The 18,887-nt window shown below is 46.6% G+C and overlaps 2 protein-coding genes across 3 annotated transcripts in view; one reads left to right on the forward strand and one right to left on the reverse strand.

The window, feature by feature from the left end:
• The first annotated feature begins 563 nt into the window (after positions 1–563).
• On the forward strand, positions 564–5,161 carry stx4 (syntaxin 4). Its single transcript, XM_068736824.1, has 10 exons — positions 564–732; positions 1,065–1,169; positions 1,768–1,867; positions 1,949–2,023; positions 2,109–2,179; positions 2,285–2,393; positions 2,811–2,884; positions 3,367–3,504; positions 3,594–3,704; positions 3,910–5,161. The coding sequence occupies exons 1-10, from the start codon at positions 703–705 to the stop codon at positions 3,988–3,990; spliced, it is 894 nt and encodes a 297-aa protein (XP_068592925.1). The 5' UTR covers positions 564–702; the 3' UTR covers positions 3,991–5,161.
• A 99-nt stretch (positions 5,162–5,260) lies between these two features.
• Positions 5,261–18,887, reverse strand: part of srcap (Snf2-related CREBBP activator protein) — a 32,616-nt gene continuing 18,989 nt past the window's right edge. For both annotated transcript variants that reach the window (XM_068736823.1, XM_068736822.1), the window contains 14 exons: positions 18,121–18,336; positions 17,797–17,961; positions 17,415–17,549; positions 16,321–16,650; positions 15,307–15,485; positions 14,875–15,188; positions 14,498–14,700; positions 13,890–14,059; positions 13,595–13,791; positions 12,953–13,067; positions 12,288–12,413; positions 11,943–12,119; positions 11,680–11,763; positions 5,261–11,560 (listed from right to left, as the gene is read on the reverse strand). In XM_068736823.1, coding sequence (XP_068592924.1) covers positions 6,788–11,560; positions 11,680–11,763; positions 11,943–12,119; positions 12,288–12,413; positions 12,953–13,067; positions 13,595–13,791; positions 13,890–14,059; positions 14,498–14,700; positions 14,875–15,188; positions 15,307–15,485; positions 16,321–16,650; positions 17,415–17,549; positions 17,797–17,961; positions 18,121–18,336 — 7,184 coding nt within the window. In that variant the 3' untranslated portion in view covers positions 5,261–6,787. The remainder of the gene's footprint in view (positions 11,561–11,679; positions 11,764–11,942; positions 12,120–12,287; positions 12,414–12,952; positions 13,068–13,594; positions 13,792–13,889; positions 14,060–14,497; positions 14,701–14,874; positions 15,189–15,306; positions 15,486–16,320; positions 16,651–17,414; positions 17,550–17,796; positions 17,962–18,120; positions 18,337–18,887) is intronic.

An 18,887-nucleotide genomic window follows, 5' to 3' on the forward strand; every position in this document is an offset into this window, starting at 1 on the left:
TCTGGACTTGACAGTGAAGCTCACGTGCAGCTTTAATACACGCCGTTACTAGTTTATGAGGTATAAAAAAAGGTAAAACTACTCATAAAGTACTTCATTTGTCAGGTGTTTTATTCACAAGATCAGACAAAAACAGACTTTCCCATCTTGTTATTTTATCGACAAACAGTTAGTTCAAAAATAAATATAAAAATATACAAAAACTTCAGACACATACACACACACATACTGTATATGTATACATTTATACATATTGTGGGACTTTCTAACATAGGTACCAACATGTTTTTCGACTTAGTGATTATAAATATTTTAGGCTCAGAAAATTTAAGAAACACAAATGAATAAATACAACTATCTATCTATCTATCTATCTATCTATCTATCTATCTATCTATCTATCTATCTATCTATCTATCTATCTATCTATCTATCTATCTATCTATATATCTATCTATCTATCTATCTATCTATCTATCTATCTATCTATCTATCTATCTATCTATCTGGCCACAGAGGGCGCCAACGAGTGGTCCATTGATGTTTAGTGGAGCACCAGAAGAAGAAGCTGTTGTACTTGGAGTTTACTTGTTGAATGACAGTTGATCAAAGTTTACAGGTTGTTGTTGTTAGTTTCTCTGCTTGGGAACAACTCTCCACATTTCGACGTAGAGTCCGACTGCTTCTCCCCTGGAAATAAAAATGCGGGACCGAACTAAAGAATTAGGAAACGTGAGTTTCAAAGTGAACGACCAGGGTTAGCATTAGCGCGCTAGCATGCTAACTTAGCCTTGTTCAATGTGTTTATAGTTAGCTAGTCGAGTAGCGGCCTCTAACTTAAGTGTTCAACTATGACAACTTTGACTAAGAAAGTACACCAGTAAACGTGATTTGAAATAACAACGTGGGACGTTTAACGGTTCTAAAAGTTAATTTTAGAGACATTCTACTCTCAACTTCCGGTTCAGCCCATGTCTCCTTAAAGGAGATGCCAGGCCGAGACAGTCTGTTTGTGTTCTCAACATAAACAGATCTTTATTTATATATATCTTTATATTTGACAGAATGCAGAGGCTTCAGATGAGGATGAGGAGGGCAAACCTCTGGTGATCAAACCTGGAACCTCTTCAGCCAAAGAGGAGAAGGAGAACGATGCTTTCTTAAAAAAGGTAAAAAAAAAAAAAGCTTGTGTTAATAATGGTGTCAATCAACATGCAGCTTTTATGTATTGGTTTATTTGATGAGGGAGATAGTGCACATTCATAAAAATATTGCTGTAAATGCTCCAGAGTTAAAGCCTGAACAGTTACAAAGTAATCCTACGAACGATTAATAAATTAATGAGAAAATAATCAGCTGACAGTGAAAATAATTGTTAGTTGCAGCCCTACATACTATCATATCACTATCATGACGGCATGTTTCACTTCAAACCTGTGTTGTTGCATCTAGAACTAAGACTAACAAGTTATTTTAAATATTGGTTGTTTTTTAAATGAAAGATATGAAATTTTTAGGTTACAAAATGTAAAGAAATAAGAAAACAAAGCCCGTGTTGTCATCATAACTTTGCTTGTTTGGTCCCACCAGCAGTCCTCTACTTAAAGAGAATCAATGAAATGATATAAAACAGAGAAAGCAGCATTTTGCTCCCAATTCAGAAACTAACCAGAGAATGTTTGGATGAGTTTTGATCAACAAAATGTCTTGTGAAATTAATTTTCTGCTTATGAACTTCAAAACTTAAAACTTGTTTACGGATCGTAGGTGCAAGAAATCCATGAGGGTCTGCAGAGTCTCAAAGGGATGGTGTCGAACCTCGAGAACAAACAGAAGACGGTGCTCGGGGTGGCGCTGCCGGAGGAGAGTAAGTATGATCCTTAAGGCCGTCGGAGTACTGATCATATGATGGAACAGGTTGTAAGTGGCGTTCTCCTGTTGGGGTCAGGTATGAAGAAAGAGCTCCAGACTCTTCGAGAGGAGATCAAAACATTGGCGACTCAGATCCAGAGGAAACTCAAGAGTGAGTATTGATGGAGGAGACTTGAACTTTGTTTATTTATGTTTTTGTGTAAGTGACTCTTTACTTATTAATTATCTTTCTGCAGGTATTGAACCGAAGAAGGGAGACGACGATGGAAAATATGTTCCCGTAAACACTCGGATGCAGCGGACCCAGGTTGGATATCACAGATTCTATCATCAGACGTCAGCTGCATGAAGGCTTCTTATTCCGTTTTATAGAAACGGCGGCAAAGTGACGGAGATGTTTCCTTTCTCGCAGCACGGCGTCCTGTCGAAGGAGTTCGTGGAGCTGATGGGTCACTGCAGCACCATCCAGTCCCAGTACAGAGACCGCAACGTGGAGAGAATACAGAGGCAGCTAAAGATCAGTGAGTACAGCGGAGATTTCTGGTTCCAGGTTTGTGGTCTGAGGTCTTCTTCACGGCCGCGTCGATCACTTCCTCCTCCGCTGAGTCTCGTGACAGCGGCCACGTGTCGTCTCCTCCCTCTCACTCTCATTCTCTACGACACTCACTTCTCTTTTAAACCACCGTGTCACATTTATCAGCTCTATAAAGATCTAATAAATGGTTACAACTTCTCCTTTTGAAGACATTTTATATTATTACAGCGTTTATTTTGTCTAATATATTCATTATCTGTGAACGTTGTAATCTTTGTATCTTCATCAGCTCAACGTTCACACAAGCTTCACAGAAGACTCACAGGACGGCTTTTTGTATTTTCATTTTCAGTGTCTCACAACAACAACAACACTTGTGGTCTAACGCACTTCTCACTTTCAGCCGGGAACAACGTGACGGACGAGGAGCTGGATTCAATGCTCGAGAGCGGCCAGACGGATGTTTTCACCCAGAATGTGAGTACGTGTGAGATGAGAGAAGAAAAACCACAACACAACCGTTACCTGCTGAAGAAAAACACACTGACAGTTGCAGCCCCCCCCCCCCCCCCCCCCCCCCCCCATCAACCACCAACTAGTTGTAGTTGTGAACGCTACTGAGAAAGTGTTTTACATGAAATTCTGACGTCTCTGCTTTGTTGTCGTCTCTCTAATCGCTCCATGTGGACAAAAGAGCTGGTAAGAACAGAGCAATAAAACCATGTTCAGCCTCTAAGTTAAGATAAGATAATCCTGTAATAGTCCTGCGGCCTCTGACGTCTGTAGTCGTAGTGTGAAGCCTCCTGCTGGCTTTGATGTGCTCTCAGTCACACACACAGTGGTGGAAAGTTAGTATCCGAGTACTTCTTCCACCGCTGGTCATAGGTGAAACCTCCTGGCGGTTGTTTTCTCTGCTGATGATGATGCAGCTAATGCGTAACCCTCACTGTGGTCTTCAGATCCTGATCGACGCTCAGGCCACAAAGCAGGCTCTGAACGAGATCGAGTCCCGACACGACGAGATCCTGAAGCTGGAGCGGAGCATCAGAGACCTGCACGACATGTTCCAGTACCTGGCCATGGAGGTGGAGGCTCAGGTGAAGCAGCTCCGGGGGGTTCGAAAGTCTGTCTGAAGTCTCCGGTTACTCGAGAGCGTCTGATTCTGATGCCTTTCTGCCTCCCGCAGGGCGAGATGGTGAACCGGATCGAAGCCAACGTCATGCAGTCGCAAAACTACGTGGAGAAAGCCAAGGACAACACAGAGAAAGCCGTCACGTATCAGCTGAAAGCACGCAAGGTACAACTTAAAGACGCCACAGACTCTTTAACTGAGAGGAACATCTGTACACAATTGTCTTATTAATTTAGAGACCCCCTGACATTTAGCTGTTGAGACTGTCAGGAGGTCTGAAGTGTCAAATCCTGCCCTGACGTATTATTTCCTAATTCTTTCTCGTTGGTTAATGAATCTTTTTTCTTTTTTTGTCTCTCTTCCGATGCAGAAAAAGGTGTGGATAGCGATCTGTTTGGGCATCCTCCTCCTCATCCTAATCATCTCATTGGTCACCGCCTTCGGTACCTAACACCAAACAGTGTGAGCTGTCGGCTGGAGAACCCCGAGAACCCCCCCCCCCCCCCCCCCCCCCCCAAACAAAAATCATCCACTTTCATGTAAATAAGTTCATCCCACAGTGAATTTATTCAGCTGTCATCCCTCTGCTTCTCACACTCGTCTTCCTCTAACCCTCCTGTCGTCCCAACGGCCCTTTTGTTTTGTTTTTTAAAGAAGAAATGTGCTTTTTACTCCCAAATGACTTCAATCTCACCTACATTTCCACTTCCACTCAAGAGGTAGTGCTGCTGGTTTACGGAAACCCCTCCCCTCCTGGTCTGCAAAACCAAGACAATTTGTGAACTGTTACGTCAGTGCTCCTTCCCCTCCTACATAAAATAAAAAAGAGGAACTAAGTGGCCTTGAGCAAAGCACACTGCAGTATTGAACCCCCCTCCCTGTGGCGCTGATCGTACTGTACTCAGGAAACTGTGCGTTGATTCTCGTTACGTCGTCGTTTCTGGAGGAATTAGAGGCGAGAATAACAATTTTAGTAGAGTAGGTATTTCTTTTATAAGCAAATAGACTAATATAATTGTACATAACCGTATATTGCTGGTGATCAAGACTTTTTTTTTTTTTTTTTTTTTTTTAAAGCTGTTTCAAACTGCCTACATGGAACAAATGTAAATAATTCTTCTTCGGTGAAATAGTTCAGCCCCACTCTCTCGTTTTATGTCTCATCACTGCAGTAAAAGGCCCGACTTCATTTGTCCTACCAGTTTGTATTTATGATTTAAAACATTTGTCGTATGAGCTGCTGCAGCCACGCGTTATGAAATCTTTATTATTCTTCTCCTTGATGTCCATGTGAGAGTGTGACGTCGTGCACTAACGTTGTCAAGAAGGGACAGAGTTTTTAGTTTGTTTATATTTGTTTGAATTCACGCAGCAGTGTTTAGTCCGACACATTCACTCTCCATCTTTCTTCCACCGTTTGTCACATTGTGTCTCGCTTGTTTCGTTGTTTAAATCCTGGAGCGAGTGATGCGTTTACTAACCTGTGAACACGATACAACAGATGTGTGAAGAGGAATAAACCAAAACGGTTTGTTAGAAGTCACCAAAGTGTCCTTTGGAATCAGGAAGTGACTCATTTTAATTGATTTGTCTTTAAAATAAAACGCCGGCTTGTTTCATTATCCTCTGTCTTGTATCATTAACTGTTACAGATATTTCACTTCACACTTTTACAGTATATTTTCTTTCCACCACGATTAAACACAATGAAAAATGGCAACTAATTTTTGGTCTTTTTATTCAACTGTAATTGTCTTAATTGTTCAAGTAAAACAATGTGGAATTACAAGGGATCAAAGGAATGCAACAAATGGAGAGAGACAAATCAAAAATAAGACCATCACCATAAACTACCCCCCCACCCCCCAAAATATCACCTCGACAAGTCCAAAAGTAAATTGACAATTTACAGTCATCTGGAACTGTACCAGTCATTTTATTCACATATTTAGTTTTTTTTTTTTTACATGAAGTGATGGTGACAAAAGAAAAACAGGTGAAAAAGAAAACATTAATTTGGTAGCACTGATGCACCGGGTGCTTTTCTTGATATTCTCTGGGTTTTTATTTTTGTTTGGCTTTTTTTTTTTTTTTTTTTTTTTTTTTTTAATAACGAGAGAAGCTCAACACCCGTGCTTCAGGTGCTTCACAAGGCAATCTGAGGTTCAAACCCATTTGGCCAAAGAGGCACTCTTAATTTCAACAACTTGCCCCTTTTTGATATAAATACATGACAAAGTGGACCGTAACTAGAACTGCCTTTTGGGGGAGAGAATTACCTTTTTTTGATGTTCCAAGACAAATTTGCAACTTCAATTAATACATTTTTAAACCGTAGCGATACATCATGAGGTACCAGGAACCAATTAATCGACTGAAGTTGATGTAAAAACCCTAGAACTACACCACAACGTACTCAAAAAGCCGAGGGCCACAATATCAGATGTGCAAATGAGAAATGCAAAAGGCTGGATTTAAAAATGAATCCAATGAACAGAAACTGACATGACAAAAATAAAAAAAGGTGGGGGGGCAAGCAAAGACAAGCTCCAGCATAGTGCAGCAAAGATCACATTGACAGATCTGGTCTCCTCCTAATACCCTGGAAGAAGAAATAAAATATGCATAACTTATCAACTGACTACAAAGAAACAATAGTCAGGACAGCTGACAAAATTTGTCAAAACCAAACTCTCTAAAACCTCCAACTTACAATACAACTGGTCACTCATAACTTTTTAACGTCACACAGATGACTTTTCGTTTATGACCCTAATAGAGGGCGCTGTATAATCCCATCTTAACACAGAAGATCTGAGTGTTCCAGTCTTTAATGATTACAGTACATAATGTGAACTAACTTTCCTTTGCACCTTTGTCCCCCCTAAAGTCCCAGTGGTGAATTTATCCACTGTACCATCTCTCGGTCTGTTTTGCGGACGCACGAACCGTGGCGCCACATTTTTTTTTGTATTTATTATGTTTGTTTTTTTTTACCCGACATCCCTGAGCCTTCCCCCAGCGTGACAATGGCCGAGCTGGTGAGAGGACCAGCTCCGATTGGATAAGGGAGAGGGCCCAAGAGGCAGGGAGGTCCCTGGCTCGTGCAGCACTCAGTCCTCCTTGCATTCATTAAGAGTGCACACAAAGCAGCAACCCGGGGAGGTCGTGACATGCTCTCGTAACGTGCTCTGCAACAGCACTTCCCGCTTCCGTTTGTATTTATTTTTTTTAACCCCTTTTGGCACTCATGTCTTGTTGTGTCGATGTTGACCAGAAGAGGAGCGGGTGCTGGCGGCCGGTGACCTGGCCTGCACCGCTGCGAGCGCGGCGACGCTACGCAGCACTCTGTCCGGCGTCCCCTCCGCTCCCGAGCTGCTCGTCACCTCCTGCGAGAGCTTCTGGGACCTCCTGTCCCTCCGACTCTCCCTGTGCTGGCCCCGCTTGTCTCTGCTCTCCGATCTGCTGCGACCCCTCTCGCTGCCGGAGGAGGCGGCGCGGGATTCCCTGTGCTCCGTGTTTTGAGAGCTGATGCTGTGGGTGCGTTGGCTGCTGTTGCTGCTGCTGCTGCTTCGGCTTCTGCTGCTGCGTCCTCCACCGCCGCCCTCGCCGTCGCTGCTCATGCTGCTGCAGGCGCTGTGGCCCCGGGACGAGGACTGCGCCTCGGCCTCGCCCTCCTTTCCCTTCAACGACTTCCTGCTCCCTCTCTCCTTTTCCTCTGCTCTAGACCTCTTGTACTCCAAATCCATGGGTGGAACCAGAGAACCAGGGCACTGTCTGGTGGAGCGGGAGGCAGAGCGGCTTGTCTGATTGGGCGTTGAGGGTTTGCTGCCACCGCTTTTATTATTGGTGAGATTTACAGAGTTACTCTGAGGGGAGGCTGGTACACTTTTGCTTTTCGGCTTTTGGTTCTTGTCAGAGGAGGAGGCCTTAGCACCAAGGTCTCTCCGAAGGGTGTGGCCGGGGGTGTCCACCCTGCCTTTCATTGCTAGGAGCTTGGCTGCCGCATTGAGTGCAGAGCACCTCTTCCCCAGAACTTCGGGCTCAGGAGGCAACGAGGGCACGCTGTTCGTCTGAGCTTTACTGTCTTGTGAAGGCTGAGATCCTGCAGACTTCCTGGTGGTCCTAACAGAAGATGTATCACTGCCCGACTCTCCACCCGTGGATGCGTTGGCGTTGTTTGATGCATTTCTGTCGCTGTGCGCAGATTTCTTTCCTTGCCGGCCGTTGCCCTTTTCCTTCTCGTGATCTTGTAGCCCGCGCTTTGCTGAGCGAGTCAACCGGTGCTCCTTCCTGCTCTCACTGTTGTCAGAGTCCGAGGAGGTGGAGCAGGAAGACCTGGAACGCCTTCCACGAGAGGTAGCGGAAGCAAGCTCCTTCTCGCAGCCTTCCTCTCCCTTCTCCCCGCCCTCTTCGTTCTTCTCCTCCTTCCCAGTTTCTGAGGTGACGTCCATTCGCCTCTTCTTGGCCGGGAGTCGATTCTCGTAAGTCCTCTTGTGGTGAGCTTGACGAGTGAGTGTCGATGTGGAGCACCCAGACGATGACGAAGAGGAGCGAGCTGACTCCTGGCTACTTTGGCGACTAAGAGGCCTTTTCTGGATTGGAGTCTTTTGATCTTCAGTAGTTTTCTCCTCCTCTTGCTTGGGTTCTTCTTTCTGAGGGGCAGCTGCAGGCGGCGCTCCCTCCCTTCCTGACTCTAGGTCTTTGGTCTCCGAGGAACTCTCCACCCTTCTTCTTTTAGGCTGAGACTTATGCGAGTCCTCCTTTTTGTCGTCCTCGTCCTCCTCGTCCTCCTCCTCCTTGCTAGTCCTTGCGCCATCCTCGACAGCATCTACCTCCATTTCTGTTCCCGTGTCCAGGTCACCTTTAGACACAGATACTTTCTGCATTTGCTCTAAAGTTTGTTTCTCAGATGAAACACTAGAGGAAGCAGATGTGGGTATCTGGGGCAGGGCCTCTGTCTGGGCTGGTGCGGGCACATCACTGGACGCAGAGCTTTGCACTTGCAGGGGAATTACTGCAGACGTTTGTGTGGTGCAAACCGGAGGAACGGCTTTGGTTGGGGCAGCTGTGGTAGCTGCTACTGACACAGGGGTGGCTATGGTAGCGGTGACAACGGTTGTTGTAGCGACTGTAATGGACTTTTCTGGGGATGGTGTAGTTGTGGTGACTGTTGGTAATGGAACTGGTGTAGAAGTTGTTACGGGAGGTGAGATCTTGACGGTCTTTTCTGCGGTTGTCGGAGGGGTAGTTGAAGTTGTGTGTTCTTTGGAAGGGGCTGCTGCTGCTGCTGCTGCTGCTACTACAGGGATCGTCTTTTGGACTTTCTCTGCTGGAGGAGATGTAGTTACTGTAACCGTCTTAGCCTTGGCTGTGGTAGTTACACTGACAGACGTTGTCGTTGGGGAAGGACTACAGGTTGGGGTTGGTACAGCACAAGGTTCTGCTGAGGATGCGCCGGCCACTGGAACAGCAGATACCTGTCCATGTGTGGCCGGTTGAGCCGTTGTTGTTGGTGGTGAGGTTGCGACTGGTTTGGTAGTTGACACATTAGTCCTTGCTTGGTTTGGAGAAGATGCAACTGTACTTGCAGCAGATACTGCGACCGTTGTTACCGACGGTGTTGTAGAAGCAGACATGGTTGGGCTTGCAGTGGGAACTGTGCTCGAGCTAGTTGGACTAGCTTGGACCGTTTTTACCGTCGTTGTCACAGTTGTTGCCGTGGTGGGGGAAGATGTTGAGGTCGGCGAAGCTGTAGCTGAAACCTTCTGGGTGGAAGCCGGAACAGAAGTAACAATAGCTGGAGTAGATGTTGTAGATGACAGAGCGGAGGCTTGCGGCAAATCCTTCACAGCAGTAGCTTTAGTTGTGACTGATTTCACTGTAGTGGTGACTGCTGGTGCAACGCTGACTGTTTTTGATATTACATTAGAAGTAATTGTTGTGTCGGGGACTGATGCTGGAACTGCATTGACAGCCACGGCAGAAGATGACACAATCGATGTCCTGGTGGCAGCTGGTGTGGCAACTGTGGTGGTATTGTGTGGTCCTGTTGCTTTCACAGTTGTAGAAACTGAAGGTTTTGGTTCTACCGGCGCTTTAGAAGCAGTGGAAACCACAAGTGTCTGTTGTACACCGGTAGGCGTTGCTGTGACAGTGCTGGCAGGTGGCAAAGGAGTTGTGGTAGCTGGGATAATAGACGTAGAAACAGGACAGGACACCTGGGTTGATGCTGGGTCTGCGCTTGGAGCTGTAGCCGGAGCAGAACTTACGCATTGGGCTGAGGCTGATGTGGAGGCAACAGAAAGGGGTGCAGGTGCAGTAGGTGGAGGTGCAGTAGCTGCAGGTGCAGTGGGTGCTTGCACTGAAGCTGCGACTGGTGTGGAAGCTTTATCTGTTGTTGTGGGGGATTGAGCTGGATTTGGAGCCGGGGCTGAAACCTCAGTCTTAGTGTCTGTTTCCTCAGCTTTGGTAGACTGGGAGGCCTGACTTGTAGTGACAACAGCAGCTATCGGGGTCTCCGACTTGTTTGGAGACGGAGGTGTTGGCTCTGTGCTAGCTTCAGTTTTTGATGTATCAGATACACCAGTAGGGGTGTTCTCATTTTTAGAGTTCTGTCCTTCACTGACTGTTTCTTGCGTGGTTGTGGAGTCTTTGCGAGGACGACCCCTCTTACGTTTTGGGGAGAGAGGGGGGTTCCCTTCCTCACTTGTTGAGGTAAGCAGTGGGGAAGGGGCCACTGAGTTGTCAGGGTCAGGTAACCTAGGGGGGGTCTTCGGGGGCCGGCCCCTCTTTCTTTTCAAAGGTGTCACAAGAGAATTGGACTCTGTGGATGTTGAAGTGCCTGGTGGTGTGTCAGTTTTTCTGGACTGGTTCCATCCCCTTCCTCGACCCAGATGCTGCTGTTGCTCTACCAGCTGAGCAGCCATGCGAGATTCAGTTTCCAACCTGCGCCGCACAGGAAGATTTCTCAGCACGGGCATGTCCGGAGAATGATGGGGTGGAGAATATGGAGGATAACTTCTGACAGGTGGTGGGTGCACAGCCGGACTAGGAGTAGAGTCCTGGTCATGAGGAGATTTGGTAACGGCCCCTTTGCTTTTGCTGTCGGGGCATGGCGATGTGTTGTCTTTGTTTGTTTCGCCAACAAATCCGGCAGTGTTCTCCTCCACGGTTGCCTCCTCTGAAGAAGCTCCACCTCCAGTGCCGCTTCCTCGCCGCCTCCTCCGTCTCGGCTCCTTCTCCTCCACCACCGTGACCAGCCGCCCCGGAAGCTTCCGCAGGACTTTGGCTGACGGAGAGTCTTCAACCAGGCCCCGCAGGACTTCACCGTCGGCTGACTGACGCTTGCGAGGAGATCGGGAGCTGGTGGATGGGGGAGACATGGCGCTGTGGTCTTTGCCGTCATCATCTTTTGCCTGATGGTCCACCGGGCAGCTGGATTCTAGCGATGACTCAGACGCCCCCCTCTCGTTCTCCCCCTCTTTGTCCTCTCTGCAGGCTTTGGAGGTCTTGCCGTCAGTCTCCCCAACACACTGTGGTTTCCCTCCGGGGGGAGAGGTTGTAGGAGGGGAAGGCACTGGACTGGTATGGGAGCGGTTTGGCGGAGTCCTGGTTTTGATGGTCTGGTGATCTCTGGCAGGAGAAAGTTTGGAGGAATCTTGAAGCTTGGTTGATGATGAGGTTTTGTGATGGTCTGTGCGGGACGGGGTGGTAGACACAGTAGGAGTGTCTTTGGCAGCCCCTCGTCCTCTCAGACCACAGCGGACTCTTTCAGGCACTTCTCTAGTGGGCTCGGGCTCAGGTTCGGGCGACGCCCCGCGCAGACGACCACTGGTCCTCGTCGAGGTGACAATCTTGTCCTTGTCCTTGGGTTTACGGCCACGGCGGGCTGGCTGAGCAGGCTCCACAGAGGCAGGCGTTGACAAAAGGTCATCGCCGTCCTCATCGGATGAAGCATGGAGCTTTAGGCCCTCTTCCTTGGCCTGGTCAAGGCCCTTTCTGGCGGCCTCCACTTGCTCCTAAACACACACCAGCAGAGCAGAGTTACAGTTGTGGTCAAACTTCTAGAAAGCTGAGCTGTTGAGACACAGTTCTGTCATTTCAAACAAAGCATAAAAAGGTGAAGATGTGTCGTTACCTCCGCCTGCTTCAGCTCCTCTTTGCATACGTCTTCTAGCGAGGCCTCCAGGAAGTTCATGGCGTAGCGTTCAATGGGAGTGAGCTACAGACAGGCAGAGCATGTGGTGAGTTAACAGAGCATAAACCAAAGATATAATGCAGAAGTTACTTTATCATATTTATTGTTTGTATCAAAGATGTATAATCCAGCCATTCAAAAGCTCAAACCAATGTTCTCTCCTGGATTTTAAAATAACAATTCAACAGATTGAGACTACTAACCTGCTCCACCAGAGCAGCGATTTCCTGCTCGGCCTTTGAGAGCTCCTCCACCTCCTCTTGTTCCCCTCCATCATCCAGCGGGATGTTCTCGTTGAACTCCGCCAGTTCTGCCACCTGCTCCGCTTTGGCCTGAGAGGCGGCGACTATGTCCTCCTCGTCCTCGGCTCGACACAGAGCCTGTGAGAGTCAGTTCAAGATGATCACGTTATTTATACACACACACCAACATATATTTTGGAAAAGCCTCAACACACTTTAGCATTGGCTTCAGTTTTCAGAACAGGATGTTGCCTCCTGGCTGCAAAAATAGTGTTTGTTTATATAATTCAATGTGATGCATCTGACCTGCTCCAGAATGGTGGTGCTCTGTTTGTTGACAGCCTCCTCCTCCTCCACTTGGGGCACCGACAGCTCCACTGCCACCTCCCTCTTCTCCCCTTCGTTCATATCAAACAGCTCTCGGATGGTTTGCTGAGGAACAAAGTGAAAACAAAAACGCATTCACCTCAGGAAAATGGTTCTCTGTACTTGAACAATAAGGAGGTAGTTGAACGGCTTGATGCCCTGACGTTAACACAGCCAACAAGCCAACATTAGCAGTTATGCTAATGCTGTCATTTATTCAATGAATTAATTTGAAGAATGCAAACTTTTTGTAACGGCAAGTTGGCATTACTAGAAACGTAGATCTGAACATTTTTAATTAAAGGAGACGAGGGCACAGCCTGTGATTCTGCAATGAAAACACATTTCTGTTTGCATAAAGAAATGACTCATCATCACATGGTGAACAGCTGATGAGACAGAAGAGAGAAATAACACACTTGAATTGCACTATTATATGAAGCGCTGCCAGTAGTAGAAACAGTGAGATGTGGTAAAATAGAGGTTATCCTTATATAAAACTATATAATTTAAGTAAACCATAAATGTAGTTTAATAAAGTGGGGTATTATGTTAAAACAAAAGGCCAATGTTGGTAAAATAAACATTAAAATGTAAATTCCTACCTCTTTGAAGAAGGCCGTGGTGAAGTTTCCTCCTTCGATAGCCATATCTCCCAGCATCCTCTTCTGATTGGCTTTCTTCAAGATGTTCTCCTCTACTGTTCGCTCACTGATCAGCCTGAAGAGGAACAAAAATATGTTGTTGAAATCACATTTGTTCAAAAGTAAGGTCTTAAAATAATATTGATATATTATTGATCAAACTTTCCGCTTTGTTTCACTGACATATTCCTTCATACATCATCTATCTACAGTCCTCATCTTCTGTTTTGGTTTTTAACTTTAGTGGGGACATATACAGGACATTTAACAGACATTTTGACTTTAATGGTACATGCACCATTAGAGTCATCCAACAGGTCAGATCATGTGTGGATCTACATTTAGACACTTAACTTGCAAAAGTCCCAGAACCTTTTACTGACCACAGAATCTCACCATGTTTCTGTCTGGTTAAGAACACTTTATACTTCCTGTTTGATCAAGTGTGAAATGTCAAAATGAATGTGAAACTGTGGCCATAAGCCAACACGTGACAAGAATTTTAAGAGGTTCCGCCTTTTTCCTACTCGTTCCTGTTCCTGTATACGCGTGAACTCCGTCACTAAATGCGCCGCTCGTGTGAATGCACTTTTAATCCGTCACCTGTAGATGTGGACGTCTCTGGTCTGTCCGATTCGGTGGCAGCGGTCCTGCGCCTGAGCGTCCATGGTGGGGTTCCAGTCGCTGTCGTAGAACACCACCGTGTCGGCCCCGGTCAGGTTCACCCCGACGCCTCCGCTGCGAGTCGACAAAATGAAGCAGAAAATACGCCGATCTGCGTTGAAGCGTTCCATGAGGGACTGAAGGAGAAGAAAGAAGATGCAGAGAGAGAGAGATTAAGCACAAGGTCAAAATCAAATTCTATTTCAAATTCATTTGAAAACCCCGTCACACTCACCTGTCTCATCTCCACACGGGTGCTGCCGTCCAGACGGAGGTAGATGTGTCCGTGGTAATTGAGGAACTGCTCCAGCACGTCCAGCATTCGTGTCATCTGAGTGAAGATCAGCACTCGGTGGCCTCCCGTCTTCAGCTTCCTTAGCAGAGTGTGGAGAGTCTGCAGCTTACCTGTATGCGGAAAAATACAAATTATTTAAGAAAACAAACAGTCACCAATAGAGTTTATAGAGTGCATGGAGAAATTAAACCTCCCCTGGATGAAAACATTAATGTTTTTAGTCCTATATTATTATTATTATAGTATGAAGTGGTGGTGCACTGCAGCCTCTTGTGGCCAGAGTTAGTATTACAACAACAAACAGAAAAGCCTCACCTCCCAAAATAAAAACAATTACTTAATAAGTATATTTATGGTGAAACATAAACATGGTGAAAAACCGTTACTAACTTTTAATTAAGACATGAACAGAAAATAATTTAGATTAGACTTTTTGTATTTGCATCTTAGTGCTTCCGCTATCATTTTAAGTCCAAACAAACTCTGTGCAGTGAGCTTTAATACTCTGTATTTGGAGTTTTTCTACTCTTGATGTCAAACATGCTTACCACAATCATACTGGATGAGCCTCAGGTCCGGGAACTGGGTCCTCATGTAACACTGGATTCGATGGAGACTGCGAGTACGCGGAGTGACTTGAGTCGACAGCAGGGAGGAGAAGACTGCCTGCTTGTGGCTCAGAGAGGGAGGAGGATGGCAGCAGTGCATGGAGATCTGAGGAGCCTCCACTGGGGGAATCGCAAATGTAAACCTAAAGATGGGCACAATGAACAACAATCAAGTCACAAATCTTTCCTCCTAGTTAAAGCTCGGAACCCCAAAACAAGCAAGCTGTCTTTAAACAAATCCCAAAACTAGACCGTTTATCCAAGCCATAAAAGAAGCGTCGCGCAAGAAAGCCAATAAGCGGATCGGGTATCTCTACCTGTCTACGATGGTATTGAGCAGCGCCAGCCTGTCGTCAATGCTGTGGATGGCCTCTCTCACGGCGCGACTCTGAAACCAGAAGTTGGATTCGTTTTCCCACTGCGTGTAAAGAGCGCTGCTGTGGCCCGAGCGACTCCACTCCCTCTGAGGGCGCAGGGCGGCCGGCGAGGGACGGGGGCCGGAGAGGAAGCTCAGGAAGCCCAAAACCTCCCGGCCGTACATGGGCTTCGCCGCGCAGCGGTTCTCGTTGACCCGGATGATGAAGTCCAGTCGGCTGTCGCGCTGCTGCTTGTGGATGTCTGCTAGCCACTTCTGTTGAGTGAGAGGGAAAACGTCAGCGAGGTAAAGAGTTGGAACACAAGACGCTTAAAACGGCACCGATTGCATTTCTTTTATGCATTTGTGTTGTTCGGTATCACAACTTGCTCACCACGTGGAAAGGAGAGCGAGGAGGTGGCCGAGGAACTCTCCTGCGTGGAGGGAAGGCTTTAACGCCTGCACTGGGCCTCGACTTTGTCGTTACTGGTGTTTGGCTGCTGCTGCCGCCGCCGTCACGTGGTGCTGCTGAAGACTTGGAGCCAGAGGACGAGGAGGCCACCGGAACTGGAGCTGAGAGGAGGACAGAAAAGAAAGCAGAGCGTTCTAAAATAACTGTGGATTTAAATTTGACTAATTGAGGAAAAGCCTAACCTGCATTAGATACCTGTACTTTTTAAATCGCTGATATAATCTAATCTAATTTCTGCCTCATTGAATATAATTTACAGTCTTTAAATACAATTAATACAATTTGAGTCTGACTAAAAAATGACTCGTTTAGACTTCTAGAGGCTACTTTGTGTTACTTTGAGCAGGATGCTGATGGAGTTATTGTAAATTCATCCTTTGTGTTATTATCTGTTACATCAGCTGTTACTTTGCCCGTTTGCAGTCTTTTATCACGCACTAGCGTACTTGTAAAAAGCCAATTAAAAAATCTGGTTACATATAAACATGAACATCTTTATTCTCCAGGAGAATTGTACTTCCTCTAATGCCATATCCCAAATTATGGAAACTAGGTTCCTTGTTTACACAACATATCAGAAATTAGCTTCCTGGAGGAGGTAAACGGTAACGTTTAGTTACGGTTAGTCCACTGATGGAAGAAGTAGATGTCATGTTACTTTTTATGTAAAAACCAAGTATTTTGATTAGTCTTAGTCTGAAAATATAAACATACTAAACTGGCTTCAAGATACTTTCCTGTGACTGCCTAAACTTTCCAGCATGTTTCGTCTTTCGTGACACATCTGGCACTCTAAGCAAATTAAAAATACAAAACTGGAGTGGCGTATTAAAGATTAGTGGCAATATCTCTGTGACCCAGTTGTGCTCGTCATGCATGCACACGGCGTGAAACACAGCCGAGGGAGAATGAAAGCCCACGAGCTCGTTCTCTCACCTGGCTGCTCTGAGCTCGATGGAGGAGGCTGCACTACTTTGAGGACAGGGCGAGGGGGGTGGGGCTGGTTGGGGGTCGAGCTAGGGATTCCGGGAGGAGCTATGGTGTAGTGGGCAGTGGCGGGACCGGGGGTGCGCTGGGCGATCTGCAGTGGAGCGGTGTTTCTGATGGGGGTTGTGTTGGCGTGCAGGTGCAGGGAAGGGGATGTCTGAGGAGCAACACGGGGGGAAGGGGCCACTGCCAGCGTGGGCACGGGCCCGCCGTCCTTGCCTGCTGTCTGACGCACAACGATCTTCACGACACCGGGGCTGCTCACCATGGAGGGGGGCACTGAGGACACATGAAGCACATGTGAGAAACAAGGTGTCTTAAAGGATACCGAGCTGTAACAGACAGGATTTATAATTAAGCACAAGTGAATGATTTAAGTTACTACAAGGAACTTTTGTGTTGACTTTGGGCAAAAGCAACAGTGTTTCCGTATTAGACTCTCTTTAGAAAACCTCTCATTTTACTGCAGCAGGGTCTGACAGTCTGCCCCTCTCAGTCCTGGTTCTGGTTCTCCCGTTGCCTCCCTTCCCTACAGTGGGTCCAGCAATACGTCCTGGGTCTCCAGCAGCGTGGTGTCGGTGTTGGCTCCCAGAGAGGAGAAGCTCTGCTCCTGGAGGAGGAGACGCTGCTGCTGCCGGGAGCTGAGCTCTCCTCCTCCCTCTGGAGCTCCGACTGTAGTGAAGCCGGATCTGGGTCTGTCCACGGTGGACCGGTCTCTGCTGGAGGATCTGGGTCTGACTGCGGTGGACCGGTCTCTGCTGGAGTCTGAGCTGAAGGAGTTTCTGGTGAACCTGCATGATTTCATCTGATTTCACCAGAATCCGTCCCGGTGGCACCGATGACGAGCAATAAGAATAACTCTATAGAAACAGACCATCTTCTCTCTGATGGTCTCATTTACTGATGGAGGTCTTATAGAGGATCAGGACTAAACTGAGACTGGTTCTCAACCAGTTAAAAGTTCCTTGCAGTAACTTAAGATAACAAAACAACTTTGCTTGATAATTGTGTCTGTTAAGAGGCAGAACATGAACATTAAAAACCTTGCGCTGAGGCATTGTGAGGCAGTCGATTGGCAGGTAGAGCAGTAGAGGTGGTGTTGCTTGTGACGGCCACCTGGGCAGGCTGGGTGATGAGGTGGTGCTGCACCCCGCTGGACACCAGGTGCATCACATTACCTGCAGCGAGAGCGAGAGGTTATTTTTCTGCTCCAGTATCCACATTATAGCACAATGAACTAAAATTATTCCTTTAGTAAGCGCTTCGTTATAAAAAAAAAGGGACTATTATCAAGATATTACAGATTTCTTCCCCTCAAAATTCAAGTGATTTAAGCACCTTGTGCAAACCCTCTTAACTGACCAAACAGCTCTCTACCTTTATTCACACACCCTGTGAAAACACACAAAGCCGTCTCACACCAACCTTGAACTGGGCGTGGAGAAGCTGCTGGGACTTGGTGGATCTGTGCTCCAGACAGAGTCAGCTTGTTGCCCTGAAGCTGGAAGGTGACGGGTTTACTGCCCTGACACGACGACACAGGTCGACCCGCCAGAGAGGCCAGCTGGGCTATGCTCACTACCTCGCCAGCTTAGGAAACAAAACAGAAAGAAGATGTGGATCAGAAACAATATTACATTTAGTTTTCTAGAAGTCACGGATACGAGAGTCTTTGAGACACTGAGGACAAAGTTCAGTTGAGTGTGTAAAAAAAGGTGTGTGCTTCTCTAAAGACACAAAAGTACTCACAAGGCAACCTCGCTTGCATATCCGGACTGAGCAGAACCCTCTGGGGCAGCACGCTGCCGGGGTTGGGGCTCGGGTGAGCCGGGATGCTGGCGGCGCAGGACGCAGTGGGAGGCCGTACGGTCAGCACGGGCTTTGGAGCGCCGGAGCGCACTGCAAGTTGAGCGGTAGGATGCATGGAGGGGCGAGGAGGGGCGGTGGTTGCCACTGTACACACTACTAAAGGAAAAAAGGGAGGAAATAAAAGATAGAGATTTAAAAATAATTTCACGCAAGTATTGCTGTTTAAAATACAAAAGGAGTGATAGGGTCATTGTGGGTTGAAATAAGAATTATTACGGACCTTGGGGAGGGGGGAATATTCTTAAAAAAAAAAAAAAAGAAAAGAAAAAGAAACTTGGAATTTTCAAGATTTAAGTGGCTAATTTACAAGTTCTTTTTCCCCAAGGAACCACATTGCTTCTCTTTTTATTACATTTTTTACCAGTATATTCCCATTAAGGTTTAATATTATCATATCCGAGGCAGTCTTGGTCAAGACAAGTGCATAAAAAGTTTCAGACAAGAGGCACATAAATCAGACGTAAAACAAAAACAGCAAAAAGTTAAAAAGAACAACAGACAAATCCCATAAAAAGCAGTTATTCAGCAACAGGACATGTTGGATCAACCTCATTACGCCAGAGATGTCACCGCTTGCTGTGTTAAATATCTGCAGTGGATGACCTGAACAAATTATACTTTTCGAATCATATACTTGTTGATTTTGG

Source organism: Cebidichthys violaceus, unplaced genomic scaffold (genome assembly GCF_023349555.1).
Source record: "Cebidichthys violaceus isolate CVI_PGR_0920_01 unplaced genomic scaffold, fCebVio1.0.p SCAF_72, whole genome shotgun sequence".
NCBI classification, from domain to species: Eukaryota; Metazoa; Chordata; class Actinopteri; order Perciformes; family Stichaeidae; genus Cebidichthys; species Cebidichthys violaceus.

What these genes read in the sequence shown, in the direction of transcription:
- stx4 (XM_068736824.1), top strand. Translation starts at nt 703, where the DNA reads ATGCGGGACCGAACTAAAGAATTAGGAAAC. An exon ending in CTCGGATGCAGCGGACCCAG is followed by an intron (nt 2,180 to 2,284) that starts GTTGGATATCAC and finishes CCTTTCTCGCAG; the next exon opens with CACGGCGTCCTGTCGAAGGA. An exon ending in ATCAGCTGAAAGCACGCAAG is followed by an intron (nt 3,705 to 3,909) that starts GTACAACTTAAA and finishes CTTCCGATGCAG; the next exon opens with AAAAAGGTGTGGATAGCGAT.